A 16667-nucleotide genomic window follows, 5' to 3' on the forward strand; every position below is an offset into this window, starting at 1 on the left:
GACATGTTGTTTTTTCAGCAGCATGGTTGACAAGGACCAATAAAAGTCTATGGGTCCATGAAAAACACATACAGCACGCGAATGGCATCCATGTCCTGTTCATATTTAAAGGGAATTTGTCATCACATTTGATCTATATAAACTATATCTGACATTTCCCTCTCTGTGGGTGGCACCATAATAACACCTTGGCAGCAGGTGCGCTGTCTGGGTGTTCTGTTTGACTCCGATCTCTCCTTCACCACCCATATACAATCTCTTGCCCGCTTACACCTAAAGAACATCTCTAGAATCTGCCCTTTTCTCACCATGGAAACAACAAAAACCCTCACTGTTGCCCTGATCCACTCCCGCCTGGATTACTGTAATGCTCTATTAATTGGCCTCCCTCTTACTCGACTTTCCCCTCTCCAGTCTATCCTTAATGCAGCAACCAGGGTTGTCCATCCAGCTAATCGGTATTCAGACGTGTCCGCTCTTCGCCAGTCATTACACTGGCTGCCCATTCATTATAGAATCCAATTCAAAGTACTTGTTCTCACCCACAAAGTTCTCCACAGTGAGGCATCCCCTAACATCTCCTTCCTCATTTCGGTCTATCGGCCTAGCCAACCGCTGTGCTCTGCAAACAAATTTTGACTAAACTCTGCACTAATCCGTACTTCCCACTCCCGACTCCAAGACTTCTCCCGTGCTGCGCCAATCCCCTGGAATGCTCTACCCCAATATTAGGACCTTCCACAATTTGCATAATTTTAGGCGCTCCCTCAAAACACATTTGTTCAGAGCGGCCTATTACGTTCACTAATCAAAGTCATTTTATGTGTGTGTGTGAGTGTAGCCCACTCACTACTTCCATATATCCCCCACCCCCTGAAGTTGGCTGGACCATCATTATAAATACATAATTGTAAATACACACCTGTACTTTGTATCTCCCCCACCTCATTGTAGATTGTAATTTCTCACGAGCAGGGTCGTTTTATTTTGCTTTAATCATTGTATTGTTAACGTTGTTACTTATGACTGTTGTGTTTGAAACTGTTAAACTGTAAAGCGCTGCGGAATATGGTGGCGCTATATAAAGAAAGATTATTATTATTATAAACTATTAATATGGGCTATTGACTGCTGACAAAAAGACCTCGCTGTGTGTCTCCTATCAGATGCCTTGTGGCTGAGAAATCATCTTTTATGACTTTATATAAATGACCTTTTTCAGGCTCTGGGGCGGAGGTGCTTAGAAGATAACTCTGCCTCCAGAGCTTGTTCTATATAAAAGGGGGAGTTACCAGTGTGAGACAAGTAACTAACACAATACAGGAGGAATTAACTTCTTGCAAATACATTTTTTGCTTCTCTCTCAGCTCTGCTGTATTGGAACATTACAGCCCTGTCTGCATATGATCTGGAAGCTGGAGCTGAGAGGAACCTGCACATGTGTCAGCTATAATCAAACACAGCTCTGCAGTGAGATCAGGAGAACAGTGAGCTGCCATTGCACATCACACTGGTACCCATTACACATCACCCTGGTAACAGTGGTAACCATTACACGTCATACTGGGAACAGTGATAACCATTACATTTCACGCTGTTAACCATTGCACATCACGCCGGTAAATTCCTTTCATGTAAAACCATCTCCGGAGGCTGAGTTCTCTTCGAGGCATCATCCTCTTCAGAGCCTGGAACACATGTTCACTTTGGCCATAAAGCATACAAAACCTACAAGAAGCAAAATGAACATAAACCCTGCTATAACTAAATAAGTAAAAAGCAAAAGTGCATTTAAATAACACAGGGTTCTTAGTAACACTGTTTTTGATGAAAAATAGCATCAAAGCTATCCCACCGTCAGTCACCTTGTCGACGGTGGGATGGCTTTTATGCTATTTTTGATCAAAAACATTGTTACTTAGAACCCTGTGTTATTTAAATGCACTTTTTGCTTTTTACTTATTTAGTTACAGTAGGGTTTATGTTTATTTTGCTTCTTGTAGATTTTGTATGCTTTATGGCCAAAGTAAACATGCGTTTATGTGCTGCATGTATACCAACTTAAATCAAGCTCAATTTTTGTGTTTTTTCATATAGTGTACTCGAAAACGTGCTTTGAAAATACAAAAAAAGTGCAATTTGACAATGTATTTTTTATTTCTTTTTTTGTTCGTTGTAAGGTAAAACTGACCTGTGTTTATGATTCTCCAGGTCATTATGAGTTTGCAGATACCATGTATAGGTACTTTTTAATTTAAGTGGTGAACAAAAATTCAAATTTGTAAGAAAAAAATTTGCTGATGTCACCATTTTCCGAGACCCAGAGTGTTTCCATTTTTCTTTATCTGGGACTGGCTGGGGGCTTATTTTTAGCGGACAGAGCTGACGTTTTTATTGGCACCATTTTGGGGTAAATTTGATCTTTTGATCGTCTGTTATTGTATTTTAATGCAATATTGCGGCAACCAAAAAAACATATTTCTGGTGTTTCTATTTTTTTTCTCATTATGTCATTTACTGATCTAATTAATTTACTTTATATTTTAATAGATCTGACATGTCTGAATGCAGCGATACCAAATATGTTTAATGTTTATTTTTTAAATTGTTTTATTTTGAATGGGGCAAAAAGGGGGTGATTTTGAACTTGATTTTTTAGTTTTTTTTTACTTCTTACTGGCTTCAATAGTCTCCTGAGAAGACCTGAAGCTGCGATGATCCGATCGCCTGTGCTTAAGCACTTCTATGTGTAGCAGAAATCACAGTCTCCTATGAATGCAGACCAGGGGCAGGCGTTCTTAGAAGATTCACAATGACAGGGACAGCGGTCTTCTGCAGATCCCCAGCTGTTATGGCAACCCATCGGTGCCCTGCGATCACGTGATCGGAGCTCTGATGGGCAGTACTTGTGACACCCTTCTGGACGGCACATGTTAAATGCCACTGTCAGTGATTGACAGCATCATTGAACTGGTTAACAGCCACAGGTGGATCTCTGATTCCAGCCGCAGCTGTTAGGGGCACATGACAGCTGATCAGATCAACTGTCATGTGCAGGGAAATATGCCGACTCAGCGCCTTTGCCTGCATCCAAGGCAGGGACACAACCTTGAATGTACCTATACGTGCCAGGTGGTGGTAGCATTGGCGTGGCTCTGAAGGAGCGGCATGCAGTCTACACTGGCAGAGCTACTGAGCTCACTGGTTGCCTGCCGCGCTGTCAATAATTATAATATAATCTCTTTATTTATATAGCACCAACATATTCCGCAGCGCTTTACAGTTTTTGCACACATTATCATCGCTGTCCCCGATGGGGCTCACAATCTAAATTCCCTATCAGTATGTCAATGTGATGTCTGCGCCATAGCCAATGCCTGACTACAGGAGCCACAGCAGAGACTTGTCAGTGCACCCGGGGAAGGGGAGTACAGTGCGGCTTGTTTCTTTATAATAACCTGCAGCCAGGGACAGTCATGTCATGAAAGGGAACAGCGTCTTTAATGATGCGGTGGCCAGTGCAACCAATTTGCCCTGCTGATTTGCTTTAATTGCTCATATTAATAGGCAGCATGAAGTAGTGTAACCGCATTATATGTCCTTGTCTATCCAGTAGCTTTAATTGTTGAATATTGTGAAATGTTGATGTTATTTTTTAAATTGTGTCCTATCAAGTTGCTATTGGAAAATTGAGACTGTAACAGCATTTTGAAAATGAACCATCTTGTGATTTTATGTAGATAATACAACAGGCCGGACAGGTGTGGTTTCCTGATTCCGCCTTTAAGACTGCGCAAGCAATCAAGGATTTCAACAGAGAAGGACTACCACTTATGGTGTTTGCTAACTGGAGAGGTTTTTCTGGTGGAATGAAAGGTAATTTTTTCAAAGTGTTACAAACATCTCTGGTATTACGGGACCGGGTATCATGGAATATTATCCTGCAATATGTACATACCCCGTATGGGACAAAAATAATTTATTGTATTAATAAAAATAATTTTATGTATAAAGCTAATATATATATATATATATATATATATATATATATATATATATATATATATATATATATATATATATATATATATATATACCTATTATCACAGGAACTCGTTGCTAGGCTCTCTATAGTCATTACAACTCCACTTCCTACTCATCTTGCCAGGTCATTGCCAGAAATTGTGCTGGGAAGCGTGGTTGAAGTGGATACAGCGTATGAGTAATGTCAGACGCCATGCCCTTTGTCATCATAGTCTTGACATGCATAAATACTGTGCAAAATTCATTAAGTGAAAGTATATGCCTCAATTTGTTATGAACATCAATACAAAGCTTATCCGTAATAAAACAATTTACAATAACCTAATCGTTACAGGGAATCTGTCATCTCAGATCAATAATGACAAAGAGACCTTGAATCCAACAATGTATCACTTAGTATACTAGATACAGCAGCTGTGGCAGAGCTCTTAGCTTTAGCAATGCAGCAGAGCTGAGAAAGCTAACCCCGCCCACACCACATCTAACCCCTCCCACACCAGGTTCTGTATGTACATTGTCTATAGACAGTTAGGTGCAATCATAATCTAGTGATAAAAGCTTCACTGTAAGTAAACAGCACACAGCTTAGTAAATGACAGAGTTTAACCCCTACCCCATGCTGTACTCAGATTCAAAAAAGACATCAACAAACCGGAGCAAGTTCAGAGAAGAGTGACCAGAATGGTGACCGGTCTGCAAACCATGTCCTATGAGGAACGGTTACAGGATTTGGGAATGTTTAGCTTGCAAAAAAGAAGACTGAGAGGAGACTTAATAGCTGTCTACAAATATCTCAAAGGCTGTCACATTGTAGAAGGAACATCTTTATTCTCATTTGCACAAGGAAAGACTAGAAGCAATGGGATGAAACTGAATGGTAGGAAACAGATTAGATATTAGAAAAAACTTTTTGACAGTTAGGGTGATCAATGAGTGGAACAGGCTGCCACGAGAGGTGGTGAGTTCTCCTTCAATGGAAGTCTTCAAAGAGGCTGGACAGACATCAGTCTGGGATGATTTAGTGAATCCTGCTTTGAGCAGGGGGTTGGACCAGATTACCCAGGAGGTCCCTTCCAACTCTACCATTCTATGATTCTATTATTCTTCATAGTAAATACCGTACCTGCTGACAGATACCCTGTAAGTGAATTTTTCCCACATTGTCTTTTCTGGAGCATAGCTTTCCCCTGTCTCCTGACTCCCTGCTTGCTTTGTGGTGGTACGCACCTGCTAGATTGATAGCAAGGTGAGTGGCAATGTCTGCTGGCCCGAACTCTTCCCTCCCAACAATGCTACAGGTGATTCTCTCAAAATTAGAATATCATCAAAAAGTTAATTTATTTCAATTCTTCTATGCAAAAAGTGAAACTCCTATATTTTATAGAGTCATTACACACAGAGTGATCATTTTCAAGTGTTTATTTCTGCTAATGTTGATGATTATGGCTTATAGCTAGTGAAAACCCAAAAGTCATTATCTCAGTAAATTGGAATACTTTATAACACCAGCTTGAAAAATGACTTTAAAATCCAAAATGTTGGCCTACTGAAATGTATGTTCAGTAAATGCACTCAATACTTGGTCGGGGCTCCTTTTGCATCAATTACTGCATCAGTGCTGCGTGGCATGGAGGCGATCAGTCTGTGGCACTGCTGAGGTGTTATGGAAGCCCAGGTTGCTTTGACAGCAGTCTTCAGCTCATCTGCATTGTTGGATCTGGTGTCTCTCATCTTCCTCTTGACAATACCCCGTAGTTTCTCTATGGGGTTAAGGTCAGGCGAGTTTGGTGTTGTTTTTAAACCAGGTATTGGTACTTCTGGCAGTGTGGACAGGTGCCAAGTCCTGCTGGAGAATTACATTTCCATCCTCAAAAAGCTTGTCGGTAGAGGGAAGCATGAAGTGCCCTAAAATTTCCAGGTAGATGGCTGCGCTGACTTTGGTCTTGCTAAAAAACAGTGTACCTACACCAGCAGATTACATGGCTCCCCAAACCATCACTGATTGTGGAAACTTCACACTAGACCTCAAGCAGCTTGGATTGTGTGTCTCTCCACTCTTCCTCCAGACTCTGGGACCTTGATTTCCAAATGAAATGCAAAATGTACTTTCATCTCAAAACAATACCTTAGACCACTGAGAACAGTCCAGTTCTTTTTCTTCTTGGCCCAGGTAAGATGCTTCTGGCGTTGTCTATTGGTCATGAGTGGCTTGACACAAGGAATGAGACATTTGTAGCCCATGTCCTGGATACGTCTGTGTGTGGTGGCTCTTGAAGCAATGACTCCAGCAGCAGTCCACTCCTTGTGAATCTCCCCCAAATTTTTGAATGGTCTTTTCTTAACAATCCTTTCAAGGCTCCGGTTATCCCGGTTGCTGGTGCACTTTTAACTATCACACTTTTTCCTGCCACCCAACTTTCCATTAATATGCTTGGGTACGGCACTATGTGAACAGGCAGCTTCTTTAGCAATGACCTTTTGTGGCTTACCCTCCTTGTGGAATGTGTCAATGACTGCCTTCTGGACATCTGTCAAGTCAGCAGTCTTCCACCTGATTGTGTAGCCTACTGAAACAGACAAAGAAAGCCTTTGCAGGTGTTTTTTGTTAATTATTCTAATTCACTGAGATAATGACTTCTGGGATTTCATTGGCTGTAAGCCATAATCATCAACATTTACAGAAATACACACTTGAAATGGATCACTCTGTAATGACTCTATATAATGTATGAGAGTCACTTTTTTAGTGAAGAATTTAAATTAATTTTTTGATTATATTCTAATTTTGTGAGCTGCACCTGTATATGAGGCCTTTGCAGTATTGGACAAGCACAGTATTACCTGAAGCTGGCGGGTCTGAAGCTAAGAGTGCACTTCAGTGATTATGGCCAACTTCAGAACAGTGCTTACAAGCTTGTGAACACAAGTGATCATGATTGTATGTTTTTTTTTATTGCTGTGCACATTTTTTCACCAGCTGGACGTGCTGAACTGCTCGATTCTATAGTTCTTATAAGCTGTACTGGAAATAGCTTGCAGTGCTGTTCATATTATTTTTATAAAATAAAGAAATAACTTAATTCTTGAGCATGGAGAGGAATTTTAATAATGAGAAAACTGCATAGTTTGTTCTTACAAGCACTTTGCAATTTTAAAGTAGGTTGTCCACTAATTTATCATTGATAACCTATCATTAGGATAGATCCTCAATGTCTAATTGGTCAGAGTCCGATACCTGGCCTCCTCGTCGATCAGTTGCTTCTCTGTGTCGGTGGTGGCACTCACCAGCCGGACCTGCTCAGTTACAGGACTTCTCCGTCTTCTGATAGTGGCCGCAACGGGTACTGCACATCCGCCAATAGAAGGCTGATGTGTAGTACCCAGCTGCCACCACTATTAGAAGATTGAGCAACTGTGCAGTTCCGGCTGGTTGACGCCGCTGATACCAAGAACAGCTGATCAGCAGGGGGTGCTGGGTGTCGCACCCCGACCGATCAGACATTGATGATCTATCCTAAGGATAGATGATCAATGATAAGGTAGTGGACAACCTCTTTAGCCATCTAAGAACATGGGAATATTGAAAGGGAATGTGAATTTGGAAAAGTCTACCCTGCGATGAAACTGCTCAGGATATTAGGAAGCTTACACCATTGGATTGCATTGTTTTATGTTTTTCCTGTTCTGAGATATTACCGACAAACATTTTTCTTAGTGTGCAGAACAAGGAATCCTGTAGAAGCAATTTTTTTTTACCCGATTTGAAGGAGAAAAGAAATCGTTAAAGATTTCCCATTAGTTTTCGGGACATGGCTCTATTGCTATTATCCTGTGTATAGAAGCATGTTTAAGTGTAGCTTGTCAGTCTTGGAAGCCCTTTGGGTGTTCCAGAGCATTTCTGGTTTCAGTGCTGGAAGGGTATTATGCAGGGAGGCAAAATAAACAATTACACCACCTCTCAAAGCACACAAACACACCACGAGAAGCCAATTGCACTGTGGGTAAAATTACTCCAAAATTGTGTGTAATGAGTAGGAAAAGATTAAAGAAAGCTCTGGCTATGCTGAAAATTGACATTAGTGAGGAGAGAAAAAAAACTCTTTACTGTGCGGCCTGGGAGGTCTAATTCAGGCAAGGAACAAAAAACATATCAAGATTGTGCTCCGAGTTTCTCCAATGAGTTGTCTATGGCCAGAAGGCTATTCCATATAATGTAAAATTAAATTATAAAATTCAAGTGAATATTTTTATGAAATAACCGTTTGCAAGCAGTTTATTTAGATGAAGTGGCAATGACCCACAACAGTAAGACATCAAGCGTGAAATTCACTAGAAATTAGCAGTAGGGCCCCAGACTCTGCATGATTTGTCTGAAAGGATGTAAATTTATGTGAAATTAACCCCATTGCTACTGTTAAAAGACAGATGTTTAACAGTACTGCAGATCTCTTCGTACTTAATTAAAGAAATATTCCACGTTAAATCAAAAATAAGAAAGTGGGTAGATGGCATATGACAGTAAAACACAAAACAGAGAAATGTGTATTTTTTATATTTGTTATATAGTCTATTAAAGATTTCATCATTGCACTTGTCCGTTTGAATCTCTAAAGGATGACGGTGCAGAATTCTACAGTTTGTGCTAGTAATATCATACCATGCAAATGTCCCTTCATTGATCCCTTGTCTATCAGTGTGTCGTCATGTCCCCCACATACAGGCATGCTCGCATAGGAGCTGATGAGCAGCAACTTTAGCTGCTTGTCGCATACAAAACCACCATTTCTTCTATACCTATAACAATTTTCCTATAGCTCCTTATATTTTCCCCATAATATGTTGTGGAACAGACATACCATGGGTGCCATCTGTGCAGCCACACAGGGGCCTGAGAGATAAGGTGGATATCTCTCTCCTGATAAACCTGCAATGCATTATTGGTATATATATATAGTTGGGATTATTCCACAGATTTAAAAAAATTGTAATAATGCACACCCACCATTATTTCAGTATTTTGGTGTAAAAAAACCATCAATCTCTAATATAGTTTTCAACCCTTTTATTCTCTTTGCTCATTTCCCTGCAGTTTTGGTCTCTTCACTTCCTGTGGTTGGGCGCCAGCTTGCCCCAAATACCAGATATCTATCTATCTAGAAAAAGAAAACACAGCAGCACTCTATAGGAGCCAAGAATTATGCAAGAACTGAAAATATTGAATCTAAACTGTGTTATTACTCTGTAAGATGTACTTACAAAAATGAATTGGCCAATTCATGTATGTTCATCAACCGCAGCAAAGTGACCTCCGTCTTGTGGGTCCTATTCTATTGTACATACCTCTCTTGAGCTATTAGCCTACAGTTAAATGGACAAATATGTCTCTCCCGGGCTATGAGCCTACAATTCAAATGGGTAAGTAGAACTGATGAAAATCTCCTGCTGGGCAATGGGAGGAGTGCAGAGTCAGGCTAGAGGCAGTCACACCGCCAATAGTAAAATTTAGACAAAAAGCCTGACTAGCATCTCCTAAGTGTGAACAGGTGCAAGCAGCGATAGCTGCATTACATAGAAAAAGAAAACACAGCAGCACTCTATATAAGCCAAGATATATGCAAACACTGAAAACATTGAATCTAAACTGTGTTATTACTCAGTAAGATGTACTTACAAAAATGAAGGTTCTTAGAGCATAAATCGGCCAATTCATGTATGCCCATCAACCATGGCAAGGTGACCTCCCTCTGATGGGTCGCTGTTCTACTGTACATACCTCTCTTGAGCTATCAGCCTACACATTGGAGGTGTGACTGCCTCCAGCCTGACTCTGCACTCCTCCCATTGACCAGCAGGTGTTTTTCATCAGTTCTATTTACCCATTTGAATTGTAGGCTCATAGCCCAGAAGATACATGTTTATCCATTTAACTTTAGGCTGATAGCTCAAGAGAGGTATGTACAGTAGAACAGGGACCAGTCAGAGGGAGGTCACCTTGCCGTGGTTGATGGGCATACATAAATGGGCCAATTTATGTGCTAAGAACCTTCATTTTTGTAAGTACATCTTACTGAGTAATAATACAGTTTAGATTCAATATTTTCAGTGTTTGCATATATCTTGGCTTTTATAGAATGCTGCTATAGATTTTTTTCTATATAATGCAGATATCGCAGCTTGCACCTGTTCACACTTAGGGGGTGCTGGTCAGGTTTTTTGTCTATAGCCATCCATCCTCTTTTTTGTCCATCCATCCATCCTCTTTTTTTCCTTCCAGCCATCCTCTTTTTTTCCACCAATCCATCCATCCATCCATCCTTTTTCCCTCCATTCATCCATCCTATTTTTTCCATCCATCCATCCTATTTTTCCCTCCATCCATCCTTTTTTTCCCTCCCTCCATCCATCCTTTGTTTCCATCCATCCATCCTCTTTTTTTCCCCTCCATTTTCTTTTGTCCCTCCATCCATCCATCCATTCTCTTTTTTTCCCTCCATCCATCCTCTTATTTCCCTCTATCCATCCATTCATCCATCTATCCTCTTTTTTCCCTCTCTCTCTCCCTCCCTCCATCCCACTTGCTTGTTACTTACACCCCATCTTCATAGCTCTATTTCTCCAATTATTGCTGCATACTATAGATCAGTAGGCAACATGAAGGTGAAGATCAGAACAAGGAAACCACTGATCATGTTGGTCCTCCACTGAACACAGAAGACAGTGGATCATCATTTTGGCCACAGCAGAATTATGGTTACTACCGCAAGCAAAAATGTAATGTATATACAGAACCCCATATTATTTTTAATAATGTAGCTAGCTTTTGGAAGCTAATGAAAATCCAATAGTATAGGCCATAGGCTACTGTTCTATTCTTGCCTGCTCTTTATTCGCTGAGTATGGCATTATTGCGGAAGATCACTTAATAGAGATGTAGACAAATGATAATAGTGAAAAGTGCAGTGACAGCCCAGTGGTTAGACGAGTTTAATCAGCAGCAATCCCTCATGCAGCTTTATAATTTTTCTTCTTGATCAGCAACACGGGCTGGGAGGTCAGTACGCGAGGGCATTGCTACTTTCAATCTGTTGTAAAGATTGAGCAATGTCATAAGAACTTGGCTAACCTAACAAAACACATACGATAACTGTTCCCAGACAAGTAATCTTTTTTCTTAATAGAAATGGGCAATTTTCAACAAACTGTGCTTTACCCATAAAGATAACTTATCGTAATATATGTTTCCACTCAATAACAAATTCCACTTTCCTAAGTTCTCAGTAGACTGAAGAGAATAAGCTGTATATTTACGCTGGAGATTAACATTTGTTCCCAACACACTCCTCCAAATGCTGCAAATTAACGCATTAAAAAAAATTCTGCAAAGTCTATCTAGTGTTTAAAGGGACTGTGTCACCTGAATTTGGAGGGAACAATTTTCAGCCATAGGGGCGGGGTTTTCGGGTGTTTGATTCACCCTTTCCTTACCCGCTGGCTGCAATATTGGATTGAAGTTCATTCTCTGTCCTCCATAGTACACGCCTGCGTAAGGCAAGATTGCCTTGTGCAGGCATGTACTATGGAGGACAGAGAATGAACTTCAATCCAATATTGCAGCCAGCATGCAGCCAGCGGGTAAGGAAAGGGTGAATCAAACACCCGAAAACCCCGCCCCTATGGCTGAAAATTGTTCCCTCCAAATTCAGGTGACAGAGTCCCTTTAAGAGCACTAAATTTACCGATCGTATCAGTGACAAAATCTAAGGGGGCTTCTTGCAGAGCCACCAGGCCTCTCCTGTAACCTTTTGCATTTCTTTATATCATTACAAATGTAGTAATGGTCAATGCTGCATTATAGACTCTCAGCGCTGTGCTTTTTACCTAAGCTATACTCGCGCTGTATATATTAATGCAAACAGCTTCTTGGCAGAAAGTCAGTTTAGCAGGAAGCTCCCCCTGCAGCAGCATTTAAAGAAGCATCCTCAAACTCTCTCTGGTGTGGCTCACAGTTCTGCAGTCTCCTTCCTGTTCGTTGAAGGGGAAGCACTCCTCCTTCATTGACAGTTCTGGTTAGTTTTTGTTGACTACAGTCATTGTTCTGAAGTCTAAACTGTTATCACTATATGTGCATTTGAACAAGCACACGGCTCAGGAAAGCAAGAGACATGATTAGGAGAACTGCTACTGGCGCAAGGTGTCGGGGCGAAGGGACATGTGTTTGTGCAGGACTGATAAAAGCAGCTTGGTCAAGAACTGAAGAGGTGGGTTGTGAGCAGCTAAAAAAATCAATGGGAGCAGCCAAGCAGGAGAATGACAGTAGATAGAAAAAGAAAGTCAATTGCAAACTTGCTTATTTTCATGCTGTCTACCTAAAACAATTTAATAACATGAGAATGCCCCTTTAACATTTTTCGAATGGTATATATTTATGGCTAGCATGCTTTAAAATACTATTAGAAAATAAGCTGTGGAATCTAATGCCCAGACAGCAATATAATGTCACCAGTCCCTGACCGCATCATTTACAGCGTGCTGGCAGGGGAACGCATCATTTTTATGCACCCGTAGGTGCCCTTGTGACGCAATTATAGGGCACCAATGAGTTGCTATGACAGTCGGGGGTCTGAGTAAGACCACCGTAGCTATCTTGACTATATTCATGTGAACGCCAGCTTCTGGCTGGTGTTCATAGGAGGCAGTGAATTCTGCTATATAAAGTAGTTCAGTGAAAAGTAAAAAAAAAAAAAAAAGTTTAAAAATATATGTTAAAATTAGCCCTCTTTTGCCCCATTAAAAATAAATAAATTAAAAAAAATACACAGGTGGTATAGTTACTTTGATAAAAGTCCTATCTATCAAAATATAAAGTTAATGAACCTGATTGATAAGTGGCGTCATAAGAAAAATAAATCTAAATGACAGAATTATTTTTTTTTTTTCGATGCCACAATGCTAAAAAAAAAATGCAGTAAGCGGCAATAAAAATATTGTATCTACCCCAAAATGGTATCAATAGAAAACATCGGCTCGAAGCGCAAAAACTAATCTCTCACACAGCCCCATCCACCAAAAATTGAGACCGTTATGGGTCTCAGAAAATCCTGGGCGTAAAACCACATGGATTTATGATGTGAATTTCTCTTGAAAATGTGTCACATATCTTCATCTCTCAGCCTGTTGCAATCATACCCTATTGTGAAAAATGCTAGCTGTTGATTAATTTATTTCAATATTGAGAGAAGGGGAAGTACCGTAGTTTCCTTTAGTGTTTACAATTTTTGAGAAAAATATGCAAAATAGCACTCCTCTAGTGCCAGGCAAAGGTTACTACCCTGTCCTTATACAAACAGTAAATTAGGCTTGGTGCTTTACTTTCTAGAGGGCATATTCCAGTTCAATAGGTAGTACTCAATATCAATATGTAATAAAAAGCACAGTATTCCATGAAGTATATGTAGCTTAAAATCCAATAATAGACAATCAATTAAAGTTTTTATTCCATTACAAATACAAATTCCACCGGGGGCGGACACTGACAGCTTGGAGCCCCTGTGCAAAAAAAATGTTTGATCCTCCCTCCTTTTATGGCAACCAAGATATATATATATATATATATATTTTTTCACATTTCCGTCGGTATGAGGCCGTCACTAAGCGTCAGCGCGACACACTGACTGACGTTGTGAAAATTCGGCACAACATTGGCAGCGGATGCAGTTTTTCAACGCATCCGCTGCCCATTCTAAAGTCCCAGGGAGGAGGGGGCGGAGTTACGGCCGTGCATGCACGGTTGGAAATGCAGGACCCGATGTACGAAAAAAACGTTCCCTTGAACGTTTTTCGCTACGACGGTCCGCCAAATACAGACGCATCCAGTGCACGACGTATGGACATAGGAATGCATCGGTAATACAAGTCTATGTGCAAAAAACGCACCCGCGGGCAACTTTGCAGCATGCGTTTTTTGCACAGAGCGACGCATTGCGACGGACAGCAAAAGACGGAAATGTGAAAGAGGCCTTAGGAAGCAACACTGTTTGACAATCAATTTCACATGCTGTTGTGCAAACTGAATATACAACAGATGGAAATTATTGGCAATTATCAAGACATGCTCAACAAAGGAGTGGTTCGGCAGTTGGTGACCGCAGACCACATCTCAGTACCAATGCTTTCTGGCTGATGTTTTGGTCACTTTTGAATGTTGGTTGTGCTTTCACACTCGTGGTAGCATGAGATGGACTCTCTAACCCACACAAGTGGCTCAGGTAGTGCAGCTCATCTAGGATGGCACATCAATGCAAGCTGTGGCAAGAAGGTTTGCTGTGTCTGTCAGCGTAGTGTCCAGAGGCTGGAGGCGCTACCAGGAGATGTGGAGGGGGCCATAGGAGGGCAACAACCCAGCAGCAGGACTGCTACCTCAGCCTTTGTGCAAGGAGGAACAGGAGGAACACTGCCAGAGCCCTGCAAAATGACCTCCAGCAGGCCACAAATGTGAATGAAAGCATTGAAGCTATGGACTCGCCCACCCGTTCCCCAGACCTGAATCCGATTGAACACATCTGGGACATCATGTCTCGGGCCATCCACCAACGTCACGTTGCACCACAGACTGTCCAGGAGTTGTCGGATGCTTTAGTCCAAGTCTGAGAGGAGATCCCTCAGGAGACCATCCGCCGTCTCATCAGGAGCATGCCCAGACATTGTAGGGAGATCATACAGGCACGTGGAGGCCAAACACACTGCTGAGCATCATTTCCTTGTCTTGAGGCATTTCCACTGAAGTTGGATCAGCCAACTTCTTTTTCCATTTTGATTTTGAGCATCATTCCAAATCCAGACCTCCGTGGGATATTAGTTGTGATTTACATTGATAATTTTTAGGTTTTATTGTTCTCAACACATTCCACTATGTAATGAATAAAGATTTACAACTGGAATATTTCATTCAGTGATATCTAGGATGTGGGATTTTAGTGTTCCCTTTATTTTTTTTGAGCAGTGTATATTACATAGTCTTCTCTCATTGCCATCTGTTTTTACACAGTTCCCTCTCTTGTTATGTACAGCACTGCCCCTTGCATATCAGATTACGGTATTTTTGTTATTTATAGCACCTTGTTCTATATCGCATGCAGTCCTCTTTTGTTAGATATAAACTGCAATGATAGCTGATATTGCATGGTAAAGCTTCTTTTCTGATGGCGGCAGCTGATGGACTGATTTTATTGGTCAGATGCTGCTCCATCAGCAGTCATGTTATATCTAACAATAGCAGACTCTATGTAATAAAGAGAGGGCGCTGTGAATAACAAAAATAACAAGACTACGCTATGTAAGGGACGGTGCTATATATAACAAGACATCATACTATAATAATGGGATAGCACTGTACATAACAGAGGACGCTACATAATAAGGGACCTCCCCATACATAACTAGAGAGGATGGTACATAATAAGGGAGGGCTTTTCCTGCGATAATGTCCCCCATATTGAGCTGCTTCCTGGTATAATGTGCCCCATCCTGGTCCCCTTCATGATATCATGTGACCCATTCTGCCATAATGTGCCACCTCCAGGTTTATACTGTATGTGCCCCATCCTGCTACATATGTGTCCCATCCTGGTAGAGTGGACCCACTCTAGATATGTATGTTCCCATCCTCATATATATATATGTACCTCATCCTGCTATAATGTCCCCCATCCTGGTATAATGTTAAATACTATTATTCCCAATAATATTCTAATTTTGGAGTGTCTTCTGTGTCCGTACCATTCCTTAATCAGCATTGGCAGTATAGACTACACAAGTACATGCTCCTTTGACGAGGTGCTCTGATTAGATATTCATCTGTATGGCTTCTGACTTTGTGCAGGACAAAGGAATCGAGCTACTCCAATGTTTGGCTATTGAGAACTTTTGGGAGATTTACGGTGAAGGAAAACAATACACCTCTCTGAACAGTTGTAACCAAATATTCAAAATGCCCATTATCAGTCTATAGGGTCAGGAACTTATCAATACAATGCCGTTCCCCCATGTGGAAGGTATGAGAAATATATGATAAAGTGGAGTACTCCTGAGCGCTGTAAACAAAGAAGAAAAATGGAGTAGCCATAAACCACCAGAATAGAATAAAAGACCAAGTTTATTCGTCAAGATACATAAAACAATCAGATAAGATTACTGAAATAGGTCATACACCTCTCTGAATAGTGTCTGGGGGCTGTGGTTGGTGCTGCCAAAAGGTTGATCATCAACAAATTAAGAAACTGACACATTCCATGGATGAAAGGCTTATGGCTATAATTGAAAAGAAGGGGGTCAGTGATATTTTTTTTCCCAAATATCAGAATGTAATTTTGGACATTTTGAGTTGTTCGGTTATTATTCTCACTCTTAACAGATGAAAATAAAACATTAAGATGGATAAATTAATATTCTTCATTTAGTTGCCCAAACATTCTGCACACAGAGATATCCTTCTAAGAAAGACAAAACCTCACTTTTACATTCTTAAATATTCAGGTTTATTAACCTTTTAGATTGACTGTAATTGTTCAGTAATAAAATGAATTATCAAAAACACAAATTGCCTAAGGGTATGTGTCCACAGGCCG

At 40.7% G+C, this 16667-nt stretch overlaps 1 protein-coding gene across 2 annotated transcripts in view; it reads left to right on the forward strand.

Moving 5' to 3' along the window:
* The window catches only part of ACACA (acetyl-CoA carboxylase alpha), a 483059-nt gene that overhangs the window by 409871 nt on the left and 56521 nt on the right, over window positions 1-16667 (forward strand). For both annotated transcript variants that reach the window (XM_077295311.1, XM_077295310.1), the window contains exon 50: window positions 3741-3876. In XM_077295311.1, coding sequence (XP_077151426.1) covers window positions 3741-3876 — 136 coding nt within the window. The remainder of the gene's footprint in view (window positions 1-3740; window positions 3877-16667) is intronic.

This window comes from Ranitomeya variabilis, chromosome 3 (genome assembly GCF_051348905.1).
Source record: "Ranitomeya variabilis isolate aRanVar5 chromosome 3, aRanVar5.hap1, whole genome shotgun sequence".
Lineage (NCBI taxonomy): Eukaryota > Metazoa > Chordata > Amphibia > Anura > Dendrobatidae > Ranitomeya > Ranitomeya variabilis.